This window comes from Gekko japonicus, unplaced genomic scaffold, assembly GCF_001447785.1.
Source record: "Gekko japonicus isolate JY-2015 unplaced genomic scaffold, Gekko_japonicus_V1.1 scaffold1082, whole genome shotgun sequence".
Taxonomy (NCBI): Eukaryota; Metazoa; Chordata; class Lepidosauria; order Squamata; family Gekkonidae; genus Gekko; species Gekko japonicus.
This window is the reverse complement of record NW_015173155.1, coordinates 248,476-271,854: the sequence shown is the minus strand read 5'-3', so window position 1 is coordinate 271,854 and position 23,379 is coordinate 248,476. Positions and strand designations below refer to the sequence as shown.

The following is a 23,379-nucleotide window of genomic DNA, read 5'->3' as shown; positions in this document are numbered from 1 at the left end:
TCTCGTGTTTCTCCTCTCCCTGGCATGGGGCTGGCTGGCACTTTTCCAACTCCTCGCACGGCTGCTCTGGGTCTGGCTGGCCCCTCGCTAAGGGTGCCCCTGTAACTGCATCCCCCACAGCACGGGGCCCTCCAGGAACCGAAGGAAGGGGACGGCTCTCTCCTTGCCACTGGCTCCTGGGGTGCCCTCAGGCAAATCCGCTTGTCCTTCTGCATCGCTCTTTCTCTCCTCTGCCTGGTAGGAAAGGCAAGGGTGTGGGGAACACCCCGCAGCCAGGCAGCGCCAGGATGTCCCCAGAAGAGCCCATGTCATGAGGCTGGCCTGGGACGGGGGTGGGTGGGAGGCGCACCGGGGGGTGTGTGTGTCTCCTCTTTTGACTGCTTTGGCACCCCCAAAGGCTCCAGCTGGGCTCTTCCGTCTTTCTCGCCGGCCTGGACGTAGCCGCTAGGCTTCCGTGGAGGTAGTTCAAGGTGGGTAGCCATCAGTGCTCCCTCTAAGCTGTGGAGTCTTGTGAGCCAAAATTCTACTTTGTGGGCTGCTGGCCTGAAATTTGTGAGTGAGCGATTTGGCTCCTGCATGAATTAAATGGCTCTGGAGCCCTCCTCCCTGAGCCGAGACCAGTGTTCCCCCTAAGCTGGTGAGTGTGAGCTAGCTCACAGTTCTTTAGCCTCCAGCCCACACCTTTTTGTCCTAGCTGAGGAAGGAGGGCTCCAGAGCAAACTAATTGATGCAGTGGCCAAATTGCTGGCTCACAGCTTTAACGCCAGTAGCTCACGAAGGAGAATTCTTGCTCACAAGACTCCACGGCTTAGAGGGAGCATTGGCTGAAACAAAAATGTGTGAGCCGGAGGCTAAAATACGGTGAGCTAGCTCACACTGACTCAGCTTAGAGGGAACATTGGTAGCTGTGCTAGTCTGTCTGTAGGGGTAGACGGGAGCAAGAATCCAGTAACAAAATTTGTGGTGGAGGAGGAGCTTTTGCGGAAGCTCCTCTCCTTCCACAGCACCTGTTAGTCTTCCAGGTGCTCCTGGACTCTGGCTCTTTTCTCTTCTTGGGCTTGGCCCAGGGTCCTGGCTCCATCCCTTTCACTCACTCACTCACTCACTCACTCACTCACTCACTCACTCACTCTGTCGGTGCTCTTCCCCCCACCCCCAGGACCTGGACGACTGTGTCATCAGGCAGACCAACACGCAGTTTGCTTATGGCTACGAGTACCTGGGGAATTCCGGCCGACTGGTCATCACCCCCCTCACGGACAGGTATCCTCCCAGCAGATGGCCTCCACAGACTGGGGTCCCCTCAGGCCGGGCCATGGTGGGGGGAGAGAAGGCAGCTGACGGCTAAGGCAGGCAGCCCGGGGGGGTTGGAAGGCGGAAGAAGCGAGACCCCTAGAGAGCCTCGGAATCAGCAGAAGGAGCCGCTCTTCGCGGTGGGGCGGAGCAAGAATGCGGGGGCCGAGGAGGGCCTTGGGAAGGTGGGAGGCTGGCAGCGGGAGTCCCCAGTCTTTGTGCTCCGGAGTCTGGTGTTTACTGTAGTGGTGAAGTGCGCAGACTCTAATCTGGGAGGACCGGGTTTGATTCCCCACTCCTCCACGTCCAGCTGCTGGTGTGACCCTGGGTCAGTCACAAGTTCTCTCGGAGCTGTTCTCTCAAGGGCAGTTCTCATGAGAGCTCTCTCAGCCCCGCCTACCTCACGGGGTGTCTGTTGTGGGGAGGGGAAGGGAAAGGGGTTTGTGAGCCCCTCTGAGACTCCCTTGGGTAGAGAAGGGCCGCGGGGTATCAATCCAGTCTCCTCCCTCCTTCCTCCCCTCCCCAGATGCTACATGACCCTGACGACGGCCCTCCACCTGCACCGGGGAGGGTCGCCCAAAGGCCCTGCCGGCACGGGCAAGACCGAGACGGTGAAGGATCTGGGCAAGGCCCTGGGCATGTACGTGATTGTGGTGAACTGCTCGGAAGGCCTGGACTACAAATCCATGGGCCGCATGTACTCCGGCCTGGCCCAGGTGAGAGGGGAGGCCCAGGGCGGGGGGGGGGGGGCCCGCGGGTGCCCTGCCCTGCCCCGCCCCCCGCGGCACCGCTGGCCCCCTCTCTCTCCTCGCTCCCGCAGACGGGGGCCTGGGGCTGCTTTGACGAGTTCAACCGCATCAACATCGAGGTGCTGTCGGTGGTGGCCCAGCAGATCCTCTCCATCCTCTCGGCCCTGGCGGCCAACATGACGCGCTTCAGCTTCGAGGGGCACGAGATCAACCTGGTCTGGTCCTGCGGCATCTTCATCACCATGAACCCAGGTGGGGCCCCCAGGAGGGCAGGGCCCCCCCGGGCATCGTGGCGGAGGGGGGAGGGCAGGTGTCCCCAGCCGGGTGCCCCCCCCAGGGGCAAGTGTCCTCCTGCCAGCCCCACCTGCCTCACAGGGTGTCTGTTGTGGGGGGGAGGAAGTGGCTTGTAAGCAATGGTCCCTCCAAGCTGTGGAGTCTCGTGAGCAAAAATTCTACTTTGTGAGCCACTGGCATTAAAGCTGTGAGCGAGCGATCTGGCTGCTGCTTCAATCAGTTGGCTCTGGAGCCGTCCTCCCTGAGCGAAGGCAAAAATGTGTGAGCTGGAGGCTAAAAAGCTGTCAGCTAGCTCACACTGACTCAGCTTAGAGGGAACACTGATCGTAAGCCACTTTTGAGACTCCGAGTGAAGGGAAGGGTATAGATCCAACTCCTCCTTCTCCACGTCTTCCTCCTCTTCCTCCTCTTCCTCCTCCTCCTCCTCTTCCTTTCTGCCCACCGAGTGTTTTTAGGGGGTGGGTGGGGCCATCTGGGACTTTTGCCCGGTGGTGCCTCTGATTGGCCATTGATGATTTGATTGGCGGTGCAAACTAAGGTAGTGTTTCAGTGGCAGCTGCTGCCACAGAGTTGGTTTTATTCTCTCTCTCTCTGTCTTCCTAGTGTAATTTTTAAAATTGCCCCTCCCCTCCCCTCCACTTGGGCCTCCTCTGTGCGGGTGGCTGGCTCCGCCTCCTGCTGCAGCCATCTTGTGCCCCCCCCCCGCGTGCCAGAATCCAGGAGGTGCCTGCAGCCTCATAACAGTCAGGGAGTCTCCTCCACCCCTGTGCGTTGGCTGGCACTGAGGCGCTTTGCTGTGCCCCCCCCCCCCGGCAGGTTACGCCGGCCGCACGGAGCTGCCTGACAACCTCAAGTCCATGTTCCGCCCCATCTCCATGGTGGTGCCGGACTCCACCCTCATTGCCGAAATCATCCTGTTTGGAGAAGGCTTCAATAACTGCAAGGTACCTGCTGGCCACAGCCGGCCGGGGAAGGGGCTGCCGGGGGTGGTGGGGGAGGATGAGGAGACCCCTTCTCCAACCTGCTCTCCTCTCCTCCCCCCCCCCCGCCAGATCTTGGCCAAGAAGGTCTACACCCTCTACTCCCTGGCCATCCAGCAGCTCTCCAAGCAGGACCACTACGACTTCGGCCTCCGGGCGCTCACCTCCCTGCTCCGCTACGCCGGGAAGAAACGCCGGGTGCGCCCCGACCTGGCCGACGAGGAGGTGAGGGGGGGGGGACACTTGGCTTCGGCTTTTGTGTCACAAGGGGTGGCCAAGGCAGAGGACTCTCGGGGGGGGGAGAGTAAGCGTGGCGGCTGGGTGCCCCCCCCGGCAGGAATGGCCGTCTTTGGAAGCGCGCGGGTGGGGTGCCCACGTTGGTGGCCTCGGAGATGGCTTTTGCTCCGGCTTCCCGTCTCAGGGCCGCTTCCTCCTCCATCCGTTCTCCTGCCCTTGGCTTCTAGGTCCTCCTGATGGCCATGAAAGACATGAACATCGCCAAGCTGACCTCCAACGACGTGCCCCTTTTCAACGCCATCATCCAGGACCTCTTCCCGGGCATCGAATGCCCCGTCATCGACTACGGAAAGGTCAGTCCACCAAGTCCTTGACCCCTCCTGCCCGTTCTGCACTGGCCTCTCAGGTCTTCTTCCTGGGAGACAAGGCAACAGAGCCAGCCAGCGCTGAGACATCCCTGCGGCTTGAGGAAGGGCTACAGAGCGCGGCACTCTGCAGCTTAGGCAAGAACGCCACTAAGGGGAACAGATCCGTTTGAGCCCAGGAGCAACAAGATTTTGGGGGGGTTGTGTGAGCCTTTGAGAGAAGAGCTCCCTTCATCAGATACAAGTAGAAATGGCGATCCCGGAGTCCTTCTATCCCAGTCTGAAGGGGGAGTGGTGCGGCAAAGGAAAGAGCCGGGATGCGGAGGTGCAGTACAGGAGAAAGGGTCGTCTGATCTCAAGGGTTCTGTTCCTTCCCCCTCCCAGCTCAAGGAAGTGCTCGAGACGGAGCTGCGGGAGATGGGCCTGCAGGTGATTCCCTTCACCATCACCAAGGTGATCCAGCTGTATGAGACCAAGAACTCCCGCCACTCCTCCATGATCGTGGGCAACACGGGCAGCGGCAAGACAGTCACCTGGCGCGCCCTGCAGGCCACCCTCTGCAGCCTGCACAAGAGCGGAGACACCTCCTTCAACGTGGTCCGGGTCAGTTGGTCCTTGCGCTTGGCTGGCCAGGGAGCCGCGAATCAAGGGGCTTTCCGCTGAGCAGGGCAGCGAGAGAGAGAGGGCGACAGAGCGCAAAGAGCGCAAACGGCAGTGGTGGCTCCCTCCCTCCCTTCCCCCCCTCCGCCCCATGGCACCCCCTAGACTTTGAGCACATGAAGCAGCTTATTCTGAATCAGACCCTCGGTCCCTCTAGGTCTGTTCAGACTGGCAGCCACTCTCTGGGGTTTTAGGGAGAGGCCGTTCACATCACCTGATCCCTGCAGCTGGAGATGCCGGGGCACTGAGCCTGGGCCCTCCTGCACACCAAGCAGAGGCTGTGCCACTGAGCCCCAACCCCACTTGGCCCATCCTGGGTGGGACGGCTTCGGGAGAGCTGCTGAGGGTGCCTTTCTCGCATTCCATGTTCTTCTCCCCTTGTTTGCTCTCGCGGGCTCCGTTGTTTTCATTCCGATGACAGAGAAAAGCACCTAAAAATATATCTCTCTCTGTGCTGATCGATCCTTGTGTCCTGCATCCCTGCCTTCGCACGGGGAGGTGGCCGATTCCCTTTGGCCTGGGCTCTGGCCACCTGGCCATGGGTCAGAGAGGGGAGGAGGCCTTGCTTGCTTCTGACTGCCGCTTGCTGTCTCCCCTCCCTTCTCCCCCCCCTTCCTCGGCACCCCCTCCTGCGTGCTGCTTCTCGCCGTGCTCTCTTCCTGCTGTCTGTGGGACCCCCAGGAGTTCCCCCTGAACCCGAAGTCCGTTTCCCTGGGCGAGCTGTACGGGGAGTACGACCTCAACACCAACGAGTGGACGGATGGCATTTTGTCCAGCGTCATGCGGACGGCGTGTGCAGGTACAGGGACCTGAAAGAGAGAGGCGCCGGGGCTCAGGCCTGTCCCTCTTGTACGGCCGCAGGGGTCTTGCTTCGCATTCCAGTTTGGTTGTCCCCCCAGAGGAGCAGGAGGCAGAGGGTTAGAGTTCTGGTGTCGTGCCTCTGGGGGGGGGCGGGGGGGCTAGAAGGGAATGGCGAGAGAAGTGGCAAGCCACCTGATGCTTATCCATTGGCTGGACTTGACCCCGACCCCGACCCCGGGCCAGCATTTTGTTTCAGACGAGTGGCAGGCCCTGGCCTGGATAGCCCAGAAAAGCCCGATCTCCTCAGATCTCGGAAGCTAAGCAGGGCCGACCCTGGCAGGTATTTGGATGGGAGACCTCCAGGGAATACCAGGGCCGGGATGCAAAGGCAGGCAATAGCAAGCCCACCTCTCTAGAGGTTGACAGAAGTCAACCATGACTTCCAGGCACACACACACAAACTACTCACAAAAAGGAAATCAGTGGCCGGCTAGGTGCTGTGAAGACCACCAAGGGGCTCATGTGAATGGGAGAGACCTCGGGCAGACGCTGAAGCCGACAAGCATTCCTGGCTCAGCCCGGCGGCAGCTTTTGCCTTCTCCTTTCTGACTTCTCCTTTCTCTTCTGTGGCCCGACTCCCCTCTTCCCCGCCGGCCGGCCCTCTCAAAGCCAGTTTCTCGACTCTTGAGCAGGGAAGGACCTGCAAGGTTGCTGGGCTGAGCCACCAGGCACCAGGGATCCGGAAGGAGCAGGCGATGCTGGGGGGAGTTTCCCCTTGAGGACTGGGGCTGCTGAGCCAGGCACATGGTACATCCTCCCTACCCCACCCCCTGGTGTCGAGCCTAGGCAGTGATGCAGGATGCACGCGGGGTTTGCCTGATAGCCTTGCTCCAAGGGAGGCACCGGTGATTATCTTGGCGCATCGGGCGGAGGCCTCCCGTGGGCACTAGCTTTTCCCGATGCCAGTGGGGCAGTGGCTCTGCGGTTCCCAGGAAACAGACGAGGAAGACTTTCTTTTGACCCCAATCTCTATGATAATCAAGGGTGGGAGCGTGGGGAGAGGCTCGTTGGTTTTCAGAGGGTGGGGAAAAACGATCCAGGGGCTCTGTGCCGGTTGGACTTTGCTTTCAGTCTTCCGGGCTGGTTTGGCTTGGAAGAGGAGGCGAAAGGCAGGGAAGGGGGCCTAGTCCCGGCTGGGGTCAGGGCATCTTGTTGCTTCGGGGGGGGGGGGCCCTCCGGCTCCGCTCCGGCTTTCCCATCAGCCTCTAACCCATCCATTTGCATATTGTGCCTGCGCAGCGGCCGTGTGAAGCGAACTGGATGATTACCCAGGGCCAGTCTGTGTTTCCGATTGGCATCTGGCTGGGCACCCTCCCACCACCACGCTGGGCTTGCCGTGATTGGGACGCTGGGCTTGTTTGCTGTGACTCCCGCGGACCTCAGTGTTTCAGGGGCCGCTAATCTTCCAAACGCAGCTGGAGGACTGCCGGGCAAAACTGATTGGCGCTCAGGGCATATGTTCCGATGACCCTGCTCCTCGCTGCACGTGCAGTGCGGCCCGAGGCGGACCGAAGGAGCAACTGGCCGCGTGCAGAGTGACAGGCGCTGGGCTGTGGACCAGAAACACTGTGGGGCCAAGCATTTCAGCCCAACCGGGCGGCACACAGACTCCTTGGTCTGCTCTCGTCCTTTCGGTCAACAGGAGCGGTGCTTTTCACGCCCCCATTTGAGTCTGGCTTCCCATCTTGGACAGTGCCCCGTCACCCACTAACCCCTCTTGTCCTGATCTGACCCCCCCCCTTGCAGGAATTTGTCCTCAACCCCAAAGCGGCGAGCTTGGGGGAGCTGTTTGGGAGGTATGACCTAGCCACCAGCGAGTGGTGCGACGGCATTCTGGCTTCCATCATGCGCGAAGCCTGCACAGGTATTCACCCTTTGGGAATGCCGTCTCCGCTGCGCCAGGTGCCAGTCTCGGCTTGCCAATCACTCCTCCCTTCCGAGAGAGCTGGCACCTCCGACTGTCTGAGCCAATCAACCTCTTCAAGACTCCCTTGGAAGGAAATTAATGCTGTTCCTCTGAAATTTCTGCATCTGTCGGAACCCCTGAGATTTTGGACGGGCTTGTAATTGGGGCAGATCTGAGCTCGTGTGCCGCATGCGTGTGTGTGTGTGATTGCTGCTGAAGTTCCAGCATCTCCCCCGCCCCCCACAATGAGGGCCGGAGCATTGCTGGGCCAGGTCCTGCTCACGGTTTACTTCCTGGCCATGATTCTGTAACCAGGAAGCGGTTGAGTCTGGTTTTTAGGATGGAATCTTTTAAGGACCCTGGAAATTCTGTCATTTGTTAAAAACATAACATCATATTTCTAGGTCTGGAAGCAGTACGAAAAATGACTGAAAAGGTCTGCAATAGAGTCTTCCGATAGAATCATAGAATTGGAAGGTCCTTAGAGGTCATCTAGTCCAACCCCTGGTTCTGGACTTCTTGCCCTGAACTGGCTGGTTGGACTAGATGGGCTTCTAAGGTCTAGCCTTGGGCTCTGCTTGATGGCCTCCAGCAAGGAAGAGCCCCATCCTCCCCACGAGGTCATTGGTTCCATCTAAACCCCAGGCTCTGCGTTCAAATCTCCCTTAGCTTTCTCAGGCTCTAACGGGGCTTCTCTCCCCTACCTGCTCTGCCCCAGACGAGAAGCCCGATGAGAAGTGGATCCTCTTTGACGGCCCCGTGGACACCTTGTGGATCGAGAGCATGAACTCGGTCATGGACGACAACAAAGTGCTCACCTTGATCAACGGCGAGAGGATCGCCATGCCCGAGCAGGTGAGCAGGAGGGGCTCCGGAAGGCGAGGCCAGGCGAGGCAGGCCGGTCCCGGGCCAGAACTGATAGCAGCTTCCTGCCCCGCTCCAGGTCTCGCTGCTCTTTGAGGTGGAGAATCTGGCCGTCGCCTCGCCCGCCACGGTCTCCCGCTGCGGGATGGTGTACACGGACTACAGCGACTTGGGCTGGAAGCCCTACGTCCTTTCTTGGATTGAAAAACGCCCAAAGGTACTGTGGGGTGTTAAGGAAGGGGGAGAGGAGGAGGTCTGTGGAGGGTGTGCTGAGCGTGGAGAAGAAGTACAAGGCAGCTTCATGCATGAACACTGGGGAGGGGTGGTGGCTCAGTGGCAAAGCACCTGCTTGGCAGGCAGAAGGTCCCAGGTTCAATCCCCGGCATCTCCAAAGGGCCAGCAGGAGGTGATGGGAAAGACCTCTCTGCCTGAGACCCTGGAGAGCTGTAAAGAGGGGCTGTGGCTCAGTGAAAGAGCCTCTGCTTGGTGTGGAGAAGGTCCCAGGTTCAGTCCCCAGCATCTCAAAAGGATCAGGCAGGAGGTGATGGGAAAGGCTTCTGCCTGAGACCCTGGAGAGCTGTAAAGAGGGGCCGTGGCTCAGTGGCAGAGCACCTGCTTGGCAGGCAGAAGGTCCCAGGTTCAATCCCCAGCATCTCCAAGGGACCAGGCAGGAGGTGATGGGAAAGGCTTCTGCCTGAGACCCTGGAGAGCCCCTGCCGGTCTGAGTAGACAAGGCTGGCCTCGATGGACCAGGGGCCTGATTGGGTACAAGGCCCTGGCAAAAGCGTGGTGGCCACGTAGGGGTCAAGAGGGGAGCGGGGGAAGATGCTGGAGAGGTCCAGGAATCCTGGGGGAGGCGTGGTTCGCAAAGAAGACGGAACTACAGCCAGTGTGGCTTTAGGGAGCCGTGTTGGGAGAAACCAGGGAAGAAGAGGTCAGGTAGAGAGTCTGGGGACCGGGACCGGTCGGCGTTCCTGGAAATGCCCGCGCTTTGGCGGGAGACTGCGAGTTTCCATCGTCAGCTCTCTCTCCCCTCAGGCCGAAGCGGAGACCCTCCAGCGGATGTTTGACAAGTTCATCAATAAGATACTGACTCTGAAGAAGGATCACTGTCAGGAGCTGGTTCCTATCTCCGAGTACAGTGGGATTGTGGCTCTCTGCAAGCTGTTCACGTCCCTGGCCACTCCAGAGAACGGGGTAGGTGGCCACCGGGAGCCAGCCGGTTGCTCTGGAAGCCCTCCGGCTTCTCCGGATCTTCCCCGCGCATCAGACTTAGTTCAGATTATGCTGCCCAACCTACTGGGCAGGTCAGCCGAGGACTGCCTTGGCTTGCAACGCGGCCCTCTGGAAGGGCCGTGGCTCAGTGGTGGAGCATCCGCTCGGCACGCAGAATGTCCCCAGTTCAATCCCTGGCATCTCCAGCCAAGGATCAGGTCACAGGGGATGGGAAAGAGCTCTGCCTGAGACCCCGGAGAAAGAGCCGCTGCCAGTGTGAGTAGACAGTGCCAAACCTGACGGACCAAGGGGGTGATTCAGTACGAGGCAGCTTCTGGTGCTGTTGGGCAACCCAAAACACACTGGATCTTTTGGTGTCCTGGAGTCCCCTGCCAGGAGCACTGTAAACCTTTCCCATTGACCCAGCCGGCACTCGTATCGACCTGACGTGAACCCTGCTGCCTCCTGCACACACCAGCCAGCAGCATTTACGTTCCTGGGGAGACTTGCTTGGGGCTGTGTGTGTGTGTGTGTGTTTGTGCTTAGGAAGTGCTGCTTCATACCAGATTTTGTGGGTACTTAAGAACATAAGAACACAAGAGACGCCAATGTTGGATCAGGCCAAAGGCCCATCCAGTCCAACACTTTGTGTCACACAGTGGCCAGAAATACCAGTGCCATCAGGAGGTCCACCAGTGGGGCCAGGACATTAGAAGCCCTCCCTCTGTTGACCCCCCCAAGCACCAAGAAGACAGAGCATCACTTGCCCCAGAGCCCCTATCTATACCTTGTGGCTAATAGTCAAGGTACTTGCTGCTGGGGGGTGTAGTGATGGTCGCAGGTACAGACGGCTTTGAAAGGGGGTCAGGCACACTCGTGGAGGAGAGGTCCATCAGTGGCTACTAGCCGTGGCGACTAAAGGAAACCTCCCTATTCAGAGGCAGTCAGCCTCTGAATCCCAGAGCCGGGAGACAACATCAGGGGAAGTCCTCGGCCTCTCTGCCCTGTTGTTGGCCCTCCAGAGGAACTGCTTGGCCCCTGTGTGAAACAGGAGGCTGGTCTAGACGGACCCTCACTGGTCTGATCCAGCAGGGCTCTTCTGATGTTCTTATCAGGGGAAGGCCTCGGCCTGTCTGCCCTGTTGTTGGCCCTTCAGAGGAACTGCTTGGCCCCTGTGTGAGACAGGAGGCTGGACTAGATGGACCCTCACTGATCTGACCCAGCAGGGCTCTTCTGAGGTTCTTATCAGGGGAAGGCCTCAGCCTCTCTGCCCTGTTGTTGGCCCTCCAGAGGAACTGGCTGGCCCCTGTGTGAGACAGGAGGCTGAACTAGACAGACCCTCACTGGTCTGATCCAGCAGGGCTCTTCTGATGTTCTTATCAGGGGAGGCCTCAGCCTCTCTGCCCTGTTGTTGGCCCTCCAGAGTAACTGCTTGGCCCCTGTGTGAGACAGGAGGTTGAACTAGACGGACCCTCACTGTTCTGATCCAGCAGGGCTCTTCTGATGTTCTTATCAGGGGAAGGCCTCAGCCTCTCTGCCCTGTTGTTGGCCCTCCAGAGGAACTGGCTGGCCCCTGTGTGAGACAGGAGGCTGAACTAGACAGACCCTCACTGGTCTGATCCAGCAGGGCTCTTCTGGTGTTCTTATCAGGGGAGGCCTTAGCCTCTCTGCCCTGTTGTTGGCCCTCCAGAGGGACTGGCTGGCCACTGTGTGAGACTGGATGCTGGACTAGATGGACCCTCACTGGTCAGATCCAGCAGGGCTCTTCTGACGTTCTTATGGTGCCTTTTCCCTCTAGCTGAATCCTGCGGATGTCGAGAGCTACCAGACGGTGGTGGAGATGCTGTTCATCTTCAGCATGATCTGGTCCTTGTGTGCGGCGGTGGATGAGGAAGGCAGGAAGAAGATCGACAACTTCCTGCGAGAGATCGAGGGATCCTTCCCCAACAAGGTCACTGGGAGATGATTTTCTGCTCACGGGCCTAGTTGACCTGGGCCCAAGGCCACCCCCCCCACCCTCTAGCAATGCAAAGTTTGATACAACTGCCTGGCCTAAAAGCGAGAGAAAGTCTTGGTGAGAGGGAGGAGAGCTGGAGACCGGGCTGCGGGGGGGGGGGGGGGGGGGGGGGGCGAGGGAAAGAAAGGGCTTTTTCACCCCTCCCTCTGCTTCTGCAACTGTGTGACGCTTTGGAATGACCACCACCTGCCTCCGGACCTAGCACACCTTCCGCTTCCCAAAAGGATGGGCCATCCAGGGCCAGATTTTTTTGGGGGGGAGGGGCTGTCCTTTTGCTCAGGCCTTGTGGAAAATCCACTAGACAAGCTGACTTCTGTCCCTCCCAGGACACGGTCTACGAGTATTATGTCGATGGGAAGCGGAAGCAGTGGTCCTCGTTTGAAGACAAGCTTCCCAAGATGTGGAGATACCCATCCAAGTGAGTGAACTGGGCCCGTCGCTGCTGCCTCGGCCGTTCTGGGTTAGGGGAGGAGGGGCTTACGTGGGGTGGGGCTCAGCCCATAAAACGCAAATCTGCTCATGTGACTTTTCTTTCTCAAAGGAGACCAAGGTGGTGCCCTCCGGAAGATCCGGGGGCGGGGGGGGATCTGTTCTCCTTGTTGGGAGGGCGGCAGGCCCTAGTCCCACAGCCGGAGGGCTCAGGGAGCCTTCTCTTCTCTTGTGGCCCCTTACGGTGTTTTCAGTCCTGACAAAGGCTCCCTCTAAGCTGTGGAGTCTTGTGAGCAAAAAATCTACTCTGTGAGCTACTGGCAATAAACTTGTGAGCGAGCGGTTTGGTTATTGCATAAATGAGTTTGCTCTGGAGCCACCCTTCTTGAGTGAAGACCAAAACGTGTGATCCGGAGGCTTAAAAACTCTGAGCTAGCTCACACTAACTCAGCTTAGAGGGAACACTGGTCCACTCCTGCCCTGATTGGTCCGGGCTCTTTTTTTTAAAAGAGTTTTTTTTTGTTATATGCGCGTGCGTGTGTGTGTGCACCTGGAAGTCATGGCGACCTCTGGTGACCGACCCCTCCTGGGAGCCTGGAGGACATTCGGAGAGGTGGCTGAATCAAGCCTGCCCCCGCCTCCTGCCTCTGGTATTCCAAGGAGGTCTCCCATCCAAGTGCTTGCCGGAGTCGACCCTGCTTAGCACCCAAGATCTGATGAGATTGGCAGGCTAGCCCAATCTTATCCGATCTTGGAAGCTAACCTGGTCCGGCCCTGGTTAGTGCTTAGGTGGGAGACCACCAAGGAAGTCCCGGGTTGCTACACAAAGGCAAGCCATGGCAGCCCACCAGTTTGGTGGAGAGCCAGTTTGGTGTCGTGGTTAAGTGCGTGGACTCAAATCTGGGAGAACCGAGTTTGATTCCCCACTCCTCCACTTGCAGCTGCTGGATGACCTTGGACAAGCCATAGTTCTGGCACAGCTGTTCTTGAAAAAAGAGCAGTTTCTGTCAGAGCTGTCTCGGCCCCGCCTACCTCACAGGGTGTCTGTTGTGGGGTGGGGAAGGGAAAGGAGTTTGTAAGCCGCTCTGAGACTCCTTTGGGTAGTGAAGGGCGGGGTATAAATCCAATCTCTTCTCTTCTTCTTCTTCTTCATTGAGAATAACGCCTCCTTTTCTCTGGCGGGAAATACATGCCTAACACCTAATTGGTTCTAAGCTAACTAGCTAAGAATTAGCATATATAAACAAGCAGGTTAATTCTGACTGTAATTCAATAGAGTCTGCTTTCTGAACAGGTGGAGGAACCGAACTCTGGAGATGGATTCAGAGGGGTAACTGTGTTGGGCCAGTTTGGTGCAGTGGTTAAGTGTGTGGACTCTAATCTGGGAGAACCGGGTTTGATTCCCCCACTCCTCCACTTGCACCTGCTGATGTGACCTTGGGTCAGTCACAAGCTCTGGCACAGCTGTCCTTCAAGAAGAGCAGTTTCTGTCAAGAGCTCTCTCAGCCCCACCCACCTCACAAGGTGTCTGTTGTGGGGAGGGGGAGGGAAAGGAGTTTGTAAGCCGCTCTGAGACTCCAAGTGAAGGGCGGGGTATAAATCCAATCTCCTCCTCCTCCTCCACCTGTGTTCGTCTCTTGCCTTGACCCGGCTGGCCCAGGCTGGCCCAATCTCGTTAGATCTCGGAAGCTCAGGAGGGTCGGCCCTGGTTGCTACTTGGATGGGAGACCACCAAGGAAGCCCAGGGTCGCTGTGCAGAGGCAGGCCATGGCAAACCACATGCCGTGGGTGTTCCTTCCCAGAGTTAATCCACCCCCTGGGGCTTCTGTGAAACCCGTATCCGTTTCCTCGCTGTTGCTCCGCAGCCCGATTTCACACTGCCTTGGAGCCCCCCCAGCCGGTCCTGTCGTTCGAGCCAGTGGCTCAGATTCATTTCCCACCCACCCCCTCCCTCTCTAATCCGATCAGTGGCCGGAAATTACAAGAACGCGGTCCCAGAGCCGCCGTGGACTGCTGGCTGCCTGTATCGAGAGCCGGGCAGTGGCGGGGGGGTGGGGAGGGGGACAAGCCTTCATTAGCGGCGGCGTCATTCCAAGCTGTCAAGCTCCAGCGGGGATGACAGGAGCCAGAATTGTGCCTTGTGTGGACGTCTTCATGCATTTAGACCGGCCTCCTTCGTGGAGTTGTGACAGCCGCATCGGGGAAGACTGAGGGGAGGGGCTGAGGCTCGGAAGGCCCCAAGTTCTCCAGTTAAGACGGACCGGGCAGGAGGTGATGCGAAAGACCTCTGCCCGGGACCCTGCAGAGCGGCTGCCAGTCTGAGTGGGCAATACTGACCTTGATGGAACCAGGGTCCGATTCAGCAGAAGGCAGCATTGTGGGCAGGGGCTGTGGCTCAGCGGTAGAGCCTCTGCTTGGCATGCAGAAGGTCACAGGTTCAATCCCCAACATCTTCAGTCAAAAGGACATGATGAGAAAGACTTCTGCCTGGGACCCCGCAGAGTGGTTGCCAGTCTGAGCGGACAGTACTGACCTTGAATGGACCAAGACGACAGGTCAAGACAGGTCGCCGTGTTAGTCTGCCTGCAGCAGCAGAAAAGAGCAAGAGTCCAGGAGCACCTTCAAGACTAACAGAATTGGTGGCAGGGGAGGTGCTTTTCTGAGTCACTGGCTCACTTCTTCCAATACAGCTAGAATGTGATATAAGGACAGATGGACTCATTCCAGCTGTATCTGAAGAAGTGAGCAGTGACTCACAAAAGCTCCTCCCTGCTCACTTCTTCCAATACAGCTAGAATGTGATATAAGGACAGATGGACTCATTCTAGCTGTATCTGAAGAAGTGAGCAGTGACTCACAAAAGCTCCTCCCCTGATACCAACCCTATTAGTCTTGAAGGTTCTCCCGGACTCCTGCTCTTTTCTGCCTGAGGGACCAAGGGTCTGAGTCAGTGTAAGGCAGCTTCCTGTCTGTGACTTGTTCATTCTTTTGGGGCCAGCGCCATGTCCAAACTGAGCCCGGGCCTCCCCTCTCTTCCCAGCGCCCCCTTCTACAAGATCATCGTTCCCACCGTGGACACCATGCGCTACAACTACCTGGTCACGGCCCTCGTGTCCAACCAGAACCCTGTGCTGCTGGTCGGCCTGGTGGGGACAGGCAAGACCTCCATCGCCCAGGGTGTGCTGCAGTCCCTCGACACGACCAAGTGGGCCGTGCTGACCATCAACATGTCTGCTCAGGTAACGGGCCCAGGAAGTCAAGGCCTCTCTCTTGGCCGTGTGCTCGTTTTGGGGGGGGGGGGACACACACCACTGTGGCGGGTCGTCCTCACGCCAACTGAAGAGAACTCCACCCCGTACTGATTCCCTGGCTCTCATGCATGCCGACATGCTCCCCAGTTTGGTGTAGGGGTGAAGTGCGCGGACTCTAATCTGGGAAAACTGGGTTTGATTCCCCACTCCTCCACTTGCACCTGGCTGGATGACCTTGGGCAAGCCATAGTTCTCTCAGAGCTGTTCTCTCAAGGACAGTTGTGGAGAGAGCTCTCTCAGCCCCACCGATCTCACAGAGGGTGTCTGGTGTGGGGAGGGGAAGGGAAAGGAGTTTGTAAGCCGCTCTGAGACTCCATGTGGAGGGTGAGGCATACATCCCTTCTCTTCTCTCTTCTCTCCTCTCTTCACTTCTCTTCTCCCCGTGTAGACGACCTCCAACAACGTCCAGAGCATCATCGAGAGCCGAGTGGAGAAGCGCACCAAGGGCGTCTACGTGCCGCTGGGCGGGAAGAGCATGATCACCTTCATGGACGACCTGAACATGCCCGCCAAGGACCAGTTTGGCTCCCAGCCGCCTCTGGAGCTGCTCCGCCTCTGGCTGGACTACGGGTTTTGGTACGACCGGACCAAGCAGACCATCAAGTACATCAGGGTGAGGCACTGGGGGGGGGGGCGACTCTACCCTTCCCTCCCGCCGGGGCACCTCTCACCCTCCTGCAAGGGAGAGGCTGACAACTGGCCTGGGCCCAGGGAAGCATTAGATGAAGAAAAGAAGAAGAGATTGGATTGATACCCCGCCCTTCACTACCCAAAGGAGTCTCAGAGGGGCTTACAAACTCCTTTCCCTCCCCCTCCCCACAACAGACACCCTGTGAGGTCGGGGGGGCTGAGAGAGCTCTGAGAGATCTGCTCTTTTCAAGAACAGCTCTGAAAGAACTTATGACTAACCCAAGGTCATCCAGCAGGTGCGAGTGGAGGAGTGGGGAATCAAACCCGGTCCTCCCAGATTGGAGTCCAGACACTTAACCACTGCACCGCTCTCATTAGTAGCTGTCCTAAGTTCTTCTTCGCCAGGCAGTCTGAGCATAAACGCACACAAAGCTGCCTTATACTGAATCAGCCCCTAGCTCTGTCTAGGTCAGTGTCGTCCACTCAGAGCACCAGTGGCTCTTCGGGGTCTCAGGCACAAGAGGTCTTTCACATCACCTGCTACCTGGCCCTTTCAACTGGAGACGCTTTGGACTGAACCCGGGGCCTTCTGCTTGCCAAGCAGGGACTCTGCCACTGAGCCACAGCCTCTCCCTCCCCTCCCCTCCCTCTTTGGGGTTTCCAGGTGACTCACATTGGCGCCCCTGTGCTCGTGGGCTGCTTGCCGGCATACAATCCCTGGAATAATTCCCTCCCTCCCTCCCTCCCTCCCTCTCTCTCTTTCTCTCTCTCTCTCTCTGAGCCGGTTGTGAGAATCAGCATCTCCCGACTGGAGCGTGGCGCGTGCCGCGGCAGCTATTACGGCCTCGGCTTCCACGCAGGCCTGATTTGTATGCTGCCTGCCTCAACCCCCCCCCCCACACGGGGATCCCTCCGGACCGTTTAGCAGTCACGCTACTAAAAACACTTTTATGGAAAGCAGGGGTGGAAGAAGCAGAGGCCTTTGTTTTCCTCTGGTTTTGATCCGGGCCTGTTTGTCTCCCCCTCAGGACATGTTCCTGACGGCAGCCATGGGGCCCCCCGGAGGAGGCCGAACGGTGATCTCCAGCCGACTTCAGAGCCGCTTCAACCTCATCAACATGACCTTCCCCACAGTAAGGGCTGCTTAGGCATTCCGCACGCAGGCCGGCTGGGAGGGCCCCGGGGCCCAGATGCAACCCGGCCCCTCCCTGCTCTCTTGGGGGGCCAGCAGATCCCCCCCCCAAGCAGCCCGGAGGGCTTGTCCGCCTGACCTTTTGGCTTCTGGAGATCAAGGGCGGAAATGCCTCTTCTGCAGACCTGCCGGAGTTCCAGGCAGCCTTTCCGCTTTTGCTGAAGGATGCTGCTGAGGCTGGGAGGGGCGGGGAGCGGAACGCTGTGTAGCCGATGCCCCTGGCAACCCAGGGTGCTCTGGTGCCCCAGGTGGAGAATCCAGATGGCATCCCCTTGGGCACACATGAATGAACCCAGAGCGGGCTCCGGCAGGAAGAATCCTCCTGCACTGAAATCTCACAGTGCATCCCCTTTCGTTTCAGCGGGGTCTGCACAGGAGGCACGCCGCCTTTCGCTTGCCCCTCGAAACCACCTCACCTTATGGCAGGGGGCACGGCGGCTTTGAGCGAGCCTTGAACTGAGTAACAATCAGTATAGCACTCTAAGGACTTCATAGCACTTTAAGGACTGTATAGCACTAAAGTCTAGCACTTCAAGCACTTTAAAGTTTAGCACTTCAGGCACTTTAAGTGCTGTACAGCATTTTAAATACACACGCACACGCCCGCACGCGCCCGCACAGACAAACACACAGAATCCTTATTTCTCTAACTCTTTCCATAAGTGTTGTCAGGGCCTGGGCCATTATTGCCCCCATTTTACAGGCAGTGTCTGCGGTCACCTGTAAATTCGGTGGTGGCAGAACGGGGACCTTAACCCTACATCTTCCGGGGTCCCAGCCAGCCAAAGGGTGGGAGAATAGCGAGAGGTGGGCCCCAGAGAGAGGTGCCCTGCACCCCATGGGCCTAGAGGTGGAGGCTGGCTCCCTGGGCCGCACAGCGTGGCTGTGGGGCTTCTCACCAGCACGGGCCAGTTGAAAGGCTGGCGTTCGTGGCTGGGATCTGCGCCTTTCCCCCTCCTTGTTCAGCTCACGGGTGCCCATCGTAGAGGCTGAAGCTCCAACTGAGGCCGGGAGTGTCCCAGTGGGCAGCCAGGGCCACGCGGGAGTGATTCATCCAGAGCCCACCCCGGGCGTGCCGTGCCGTGCCTGCCGCCCTTCCTGTGCCCTGAGCCGTCGCGACCCTTCCTTGCTTAGGAGTCCCAAATCCGGCGAATCTTTGGCACCATGATCAACCAGAAGCTGCAGAACTTTGAGGAGGGGGTGAAGCCCATTGGGAACGTCATCACCGAGGCCACCGTGGAGCTGTACAACAGCGTGGTCCAGAAGTTCCTGCCCACCCCGGCCAAGATCCACTACCTCTTCAACCTGCGCGACATCTCCAAGGTGCCTGGATGGGGGGGGGTAGTGGGGCGGGGGGAGGCTTTCCCCGGGCGCAGAGGGCGCCACGAGTGCATGAAGGGGGGGCGTGGCGGGTGGCCCTGTCTGCGGGAATCACACCGCCCCCACTTGTGGCTCCCTCCTCCTTTTTGAAGCGGGCTGTCTGTCGTTCAGGCAGGGGAGGCAGGTGCGGCTGGATCGATGCGTCTGTGTACACAAAGGGGGGGGCTCCCTCCCTCTCGCTCACGACTCCCAGACTCATTCCGCCTCGGGCAAGTCCTTGTTAGCTCTTCACAGCTGAGAGTTCAGGCAGCTTCTCTCTTTCCCCTTGCGATCCCCTTGCGTCTCCCTAACATCCTCGTCGCTGTCTTGCCTAATATCACGGCTCCCTCTCCGGATCAAAAGAGTTCTCTTCGGTTTCCAGGCCTTTTCAGTGGCGGCGTCTGCTGAAGGCTTGGAAACCGGGGGAGGGCTGTGCACCTGGGCCCTGCACGGCTCCCCCCGATTTGCGTGAGGTGTGTGCAGATGGAGTTCCGTCGCGTCGCATCCCCAGCGCAGAGTTCTGAGGCTGGGGTTGTGGGACGGGAGCCGTGCGCCTCGGCAGCCCCCAGGCAAGGGTTAGCGCTCCTTGTGCTCGTGTGAGCAGGCCACAGCTGCCGAGCCGGCCCAACGGCCAGGAACATTAGGATTCCGAGCGAGCGAGTCGCCTTCCTGCCAGCGCAGTGGAGCGCACATCAAATGGGCATGGCGGCTTTGGAGAAAGTTTGAAGACATCAAACGTCCCTGAATGTTTGTCCCCGGCCTGAGCCCAGAAGCTCTTATCGCACACATCGAATGCTGGCAGGCAATGCTCCCTCTAAGTCTCGTGAGCAAAAATTCTCCTTTGTGAGCTCCTGGCATGAAAGTGGTGAGCGAGCGATTCGGCTACTGCATAAATTCGTTTGCTCTGGAGCCGTCCTTCCTGAGCTAAGACAAAAATGCGTGAGCCGGAGGCTAAAAAACGGTGAGCTGGCTCACACTGACTCAGCTTAGAAGGAACACTGCTGGCAGGCCATGTGCAAGTTGGTCTGGTTCTGGCAGCCCCCTTCCTCCCCCCTCCAGTCTCTGCACAGTGACAATTAGCTGGTGAAGGGGGGAAAGGGGACTGGGGGGGCTTTGCCCCCTCCCCGGGCCGTATTTGCCCCTCCTCTGGAATGTGTCCTTTTGGAGAACTTTTTGACCAACAGGGGCTTGTCACCTCGGGGGCCGCTGGCTGGGACACGGAAATGCTGGGACTGAGGGGGCTTGGGGGGCTTTTGGCCCCTGGAGACGCCCCTGGTTGGCCGAGAAGGGCATTGCCAGCAAAAGGGCTGCTGGCGGTTGCCTCCTCTGTGGCCAGGTGGTGCAGGGGGAGGGGGTTGCACTCCCGGATGGAGGCAGGATGGGAGTTCGGTTGCCCTCCCTGGTGAGTCCGTTGGGGGTCCCGTGGGTCAGGTGCAGCCTGTCTCCAGTTCACTGCCTCGAGCCCCTAATATGGAGGAAAGTGGAGAGTTTTTAAAAATCAGGGGGGAAATGAAGACCCATGATTGGCCTCCTCCCCTGGAACACACACACGAAGCTGCCCTGTGCCCAGCCACTCCCCAGGTCCATCGAGGTCAGTCTGGTCTACACAGACGGGCACCTCCTGCCGGATTCGTTGCCTGGGGATGCCCGGGTTTGAACCTGGGACCTTCTGCTTGTTGAGCAGACGCTCTGCCACTGAGCCACCCCTCCTCCCACGCCTCCTCTTGCTCAGGTGTTCCAGGGCATGCTGCGGGCGCACAAGGATTTCCACGACACGAAAGCCAGCCTGACACGCCTGTGGATCCACGAGTGCTTCAGGTAGAGCTGCCGCGATCGCCTCGTCTGCTGCTTCTGACGGAGAGCGGCTGCAGAGAAACAGAGTCTTCTGTTTCTGGGCTCGGAGTGGGGGCACAAAGGCCCGGCCGTCTCCGGTCAGCCGCAGGACAGCTGCCTGTGGCCTTCCCGGGGTGGGGCAGGAGTGGCCGTGCTCAGCCTCTTCTGAGAGCACCTGGGCCCTCTCCCGGGCACCCAGGGAGGTCTTTGCTCCCAGGTGGTGCGGTCTGTGGAAGCAGAGAGACTCTTGAGCCCCCACCTCTCTTTCAGGGTCTTCTCTGACCGCCTGGTGGACGCTCAGGACATGGAGGCCTTCACCGTCCTCTTGAGCGAGAAACTGGGCACGTCTTTTGACCTGACTTTCCACAACCTCTGCCCCAACAAGCGCCCTCCTATCTTTGGTACGTGGCAGCCTGGCACTGGAGGGCGAGGTGGGGTGTGCGCGTGTGGACATGAGCGGCCTGGTGAAGAGGATCCGGGGCCCGGCCTGAGGTCTGGTATTTTGGTGGACACGGTGACGCGTTCTCTGTCCTAGTCCCGCAGGGCACTTTGTAGCCTTAGTTGGGCTGGAGGGTTGGTTCTGGGTTTTGAGGCGGCCCAGAGGCCCCCATGCCCACTACCAGGCCCCCCCTTCTTGCCCTCATGTGGCCCACCTCTGGGCACGCTGACTCTGGCCTCGGTTGGGGGGAAAGACAGAAGGTTGATGTCGAAAGGGAAGTGGTGCCTAGTGTCTACAGCTAGAGGGGGTGGGAGTCGTCGGATTTTCTCAGGCCGTCTCGTTCCGGGGGGAGGGGGGTTGCTTTGCTTTTTGGCCAGATCACTAAGAGACGGGATGTTTGTGCTGGGAGGAGACAGGGCTTCAGCCCACGAGATGCGTGGCGCAGGCTGCACTCGTCTGTTCCTCCTGGGATTCTGCCGTGCCTCTTTCCAGGGGACTTCATGCGCAACGTGTACGAGGACCTGACGGACATGGCCGTCCTGAAGGCAGAGATGGAGCGGGCGTTGGGTGACTACAACCGGATGCCAGGGGTGGTGCCGATGAGGCTGGTGCTCTTCCGGATTTTTTATTATTTTTTTATCAAACTACAAAACTACTACAGAAAAGAGGGAAGGGGGGACTACATATATAGGATAAAGCAAAAGAACCCACTACTAACTAAAAACCCAAGAGAGGAGATCTTCACTAGCTTAGTTACAACAAATCTTCACTTCATTTAGATTATTATAAACTGAGTCAAACATTTGTATTACTTTCTTTTTCTTTAACTCTTAAATTTAACTGTCTAGAAACAGCACCCCCAATCATCCCCTTTCAGAGTTCTCCAAGGCACAATTCAGAGTCCTTCAGCCTTCACTTCTCCTTTCCTCGTCTCTTCCGCAGCTTATAAGGACTTTTTGGAGCGGCTACCCCTTGCTCCGTCAGAGAGTCCTCTCCGGAAGAACCCGCGTCCAGCTCGCCACTAGACTTGCTGTCCTCTTCTTTTTCCCCCGTCCTCTGGTCTTCCCAGCTGAACCCTTAGGAATTCTTGAGCTTTCAGAACAGAGTCAATCTTTTCTTTTTGATCTTTGATCTTAAAAGTGACGACTTCTGGAAATAGCCATTTATATCCAATTTAGTTTGGCGTCTCTGAGGCGGCAGCGACATCCCCCCACCCGTCAAACATGGTCTCATGCCGACTGTCGCCCCCCCCATCAAAGAAGCTGGTCTGGTGGGCACACGAGGGAGGGCCTTTTTGGTGTCAGCCCCACTCTCATGGAACAGCCTCCCAGGGAGGTGTGCCTGTCCCCCTCACTCTTGATTTCCAGGCGGCAGCTGGAGGCAGTTTTATTTAGGACTGCATTGGCCTAACTTAGTTTTTAACTTATTGCGGATCCTAATGGGAGGTTTTAAGTTTCCGGTCTTTGGTTCATTTCGTTTAATCATTGTTTTATTTCTAGCGTCCGCTGCCTTGCGTTCTGCCGGGCAGAAAGGCCGCTCACAAATGTTAAATAAAGAAACGAATAAATAGATTTTTATTTATTTATTTTATTCGATTCACACCCTGCCCTCCCCGCCAGGGCAGGCTCAGGGAGGCTTCCAGATATGCGATCGCTAAAAGCAACACTATAAATAAAAGCATTAAAATATTAAAAACAACAACCAATAAGGTGCTAATAAACAACTTAAGTGACGATGGTGAAGGCAGAGTAGCATCAGTGTACTAGTAAATGCAGTATACTAGTAAATTGTGTGTGGGGGGGGGGGCCCAAACAGCGGCAGAGAGGTCTGAACAGGGACTTGGAGGTGGGGGGTGTCGTCGTTCCGTCCTCTGGGTGGAATCTTGGCTGGAAGGGAGGCCGGCTCAGTACCGGTCCAGTGCAGCTTCCTTCTGGCCGTGTCGTGAGTGCCTGGTGCTTTCTGGTGTTCCCTTGCAGTCACCCGCATCGTCCGGGTGATCAGCCAGCCACGCGGGAACATGCTGCTCGTGGGCATCGGTGGCAGCGGGCGCCAGAGCCTAGCCCGCCTGGCCTCGTGCATCTGCGAGTACTACATCTTCCAGATCGAGGTCTCCAGGCAGTACCGCAAACAGGAGTTCCGGGAAGGTGAGCGGGCGCTTGACCGTCGGACCTGCCCTGCCCCACCCCCGTGGCCAGCAGGCCCCCTAACTGGCAATTGTCCCCGCAGACATCAAGAGGCTCTACCGCCAGACGGGGGCCGACCAGAAGCCCACAACTTTCCTCTTTGCGGACACTCAGATCGCGGACGAGTGCTTCCTGGAGGACATCAACAACATCCTCAGCTCCGGAGAGGTGCCTAATCTCTACAAGTCGGACGAGTTTGAGGAGGTAGGTGCGCAGGGGGAGAGGGCCTCCATTGCGGTTGAAAAACCTTCTACAGGACGCAGAGGGAGCCCCACCCCACCACCCACCCCCCTGGGTAGAAAAATGCAAAAAAGTATTTAAAAAAATCTAACTTAGTGATGAAAAGACTGTGATCCTACAACCCACCACGGCAAGCTCTCTGCTGCCATTCCGAGGGAGGTGGGTGGGGACCGAGGCGCGGGAGCAAGGCGGGCAGTGTTGGGTGCTGCAGGCAGGCGGGCAGGCAGGCGAGTGTGGGGGGGCTAGAGGCGGGGGGCCCCCCCCCCCCCCCCCCCCCCCCCCCCCCCCCCCCCCCACCCGTGCCCCCCTCCCCCCTCTTTTT

General features: G+C 58.4%; 1 protein-coding gene and 1 non-coding gene across 2 annotated transcripts in view; one reads left to right on the top strand and one right to left on the bottom strand.

The window, feature by feature from the left end:
* DNAH2 (dynein, axonemal, heavy chain 2) overlaps positions 1 to 23,379 on the top strand; it is a 151,604-nt gene that overhangs the window by 96,757 nt on the left and 31,468 nt on the right. Inside the window, 22 exon segments of the mRNA XM_015422403.1 lie at positions 1,160 to 1,263; positions 1,820 to 2,009; positions 2,114 to 2,294; positions 3,153 to 3,280; positions 3,389 to 3,541; positions 3,781 to 3,906; positions 4,303 to 4,521; positions 5,260 to 5,377; positions 8,064 to 8,200; positions 8,289 to 8,426; positions 9,248 to 9,406; positions 11,223 to 11,375; positions 11,768 to 11,859; positions 14,911 to 15,109; positions 15,570 to 15,794; positions 16,840 to 16,944; positions 18,138 to 18,326; positions 20,095 to 20,180; positions 20,466 to 20,596; positions 21,127 to 21,258; positions 22,611 to 22,778; positions 22,861 to 23,021. Of these exon segments, the coding sequence (XP_015277889.1) occupies positions 1,160 to 1,263; positions 1,820 to 2,009; positions 2,114 to 2,294; positions 3,153 to 3,280; positions 3,389 to 3,541; positions 3,781 to 3,906; positions 4,303 to 4,521; positions 5,260 to 5,377; positions 8,064 to 8,200; positions 8,289 to 8,426; positions 9,248 to 9,406; positions 11,223 to 11,375; positions 11,768 to 11,859; positions 14,911 to 15,109; positions 15,570 to 15,794; positions 16,840 to 16,944; positions 18,138 to 18,326; positions 20,095 to 20,180; positions 20,466 to 20,596; positions 21,127 to 21,258; positions 22,611 to 22,778; positions 22,861 to 23,021 (3,294 nt within the window).
* TRNAV-AAC lies at positions 20,001 to 20,072 on the bottom strand. Its single transcript has one exon. It is a non-coding gene; the product is annotated as a tRNA-Val (tRNA).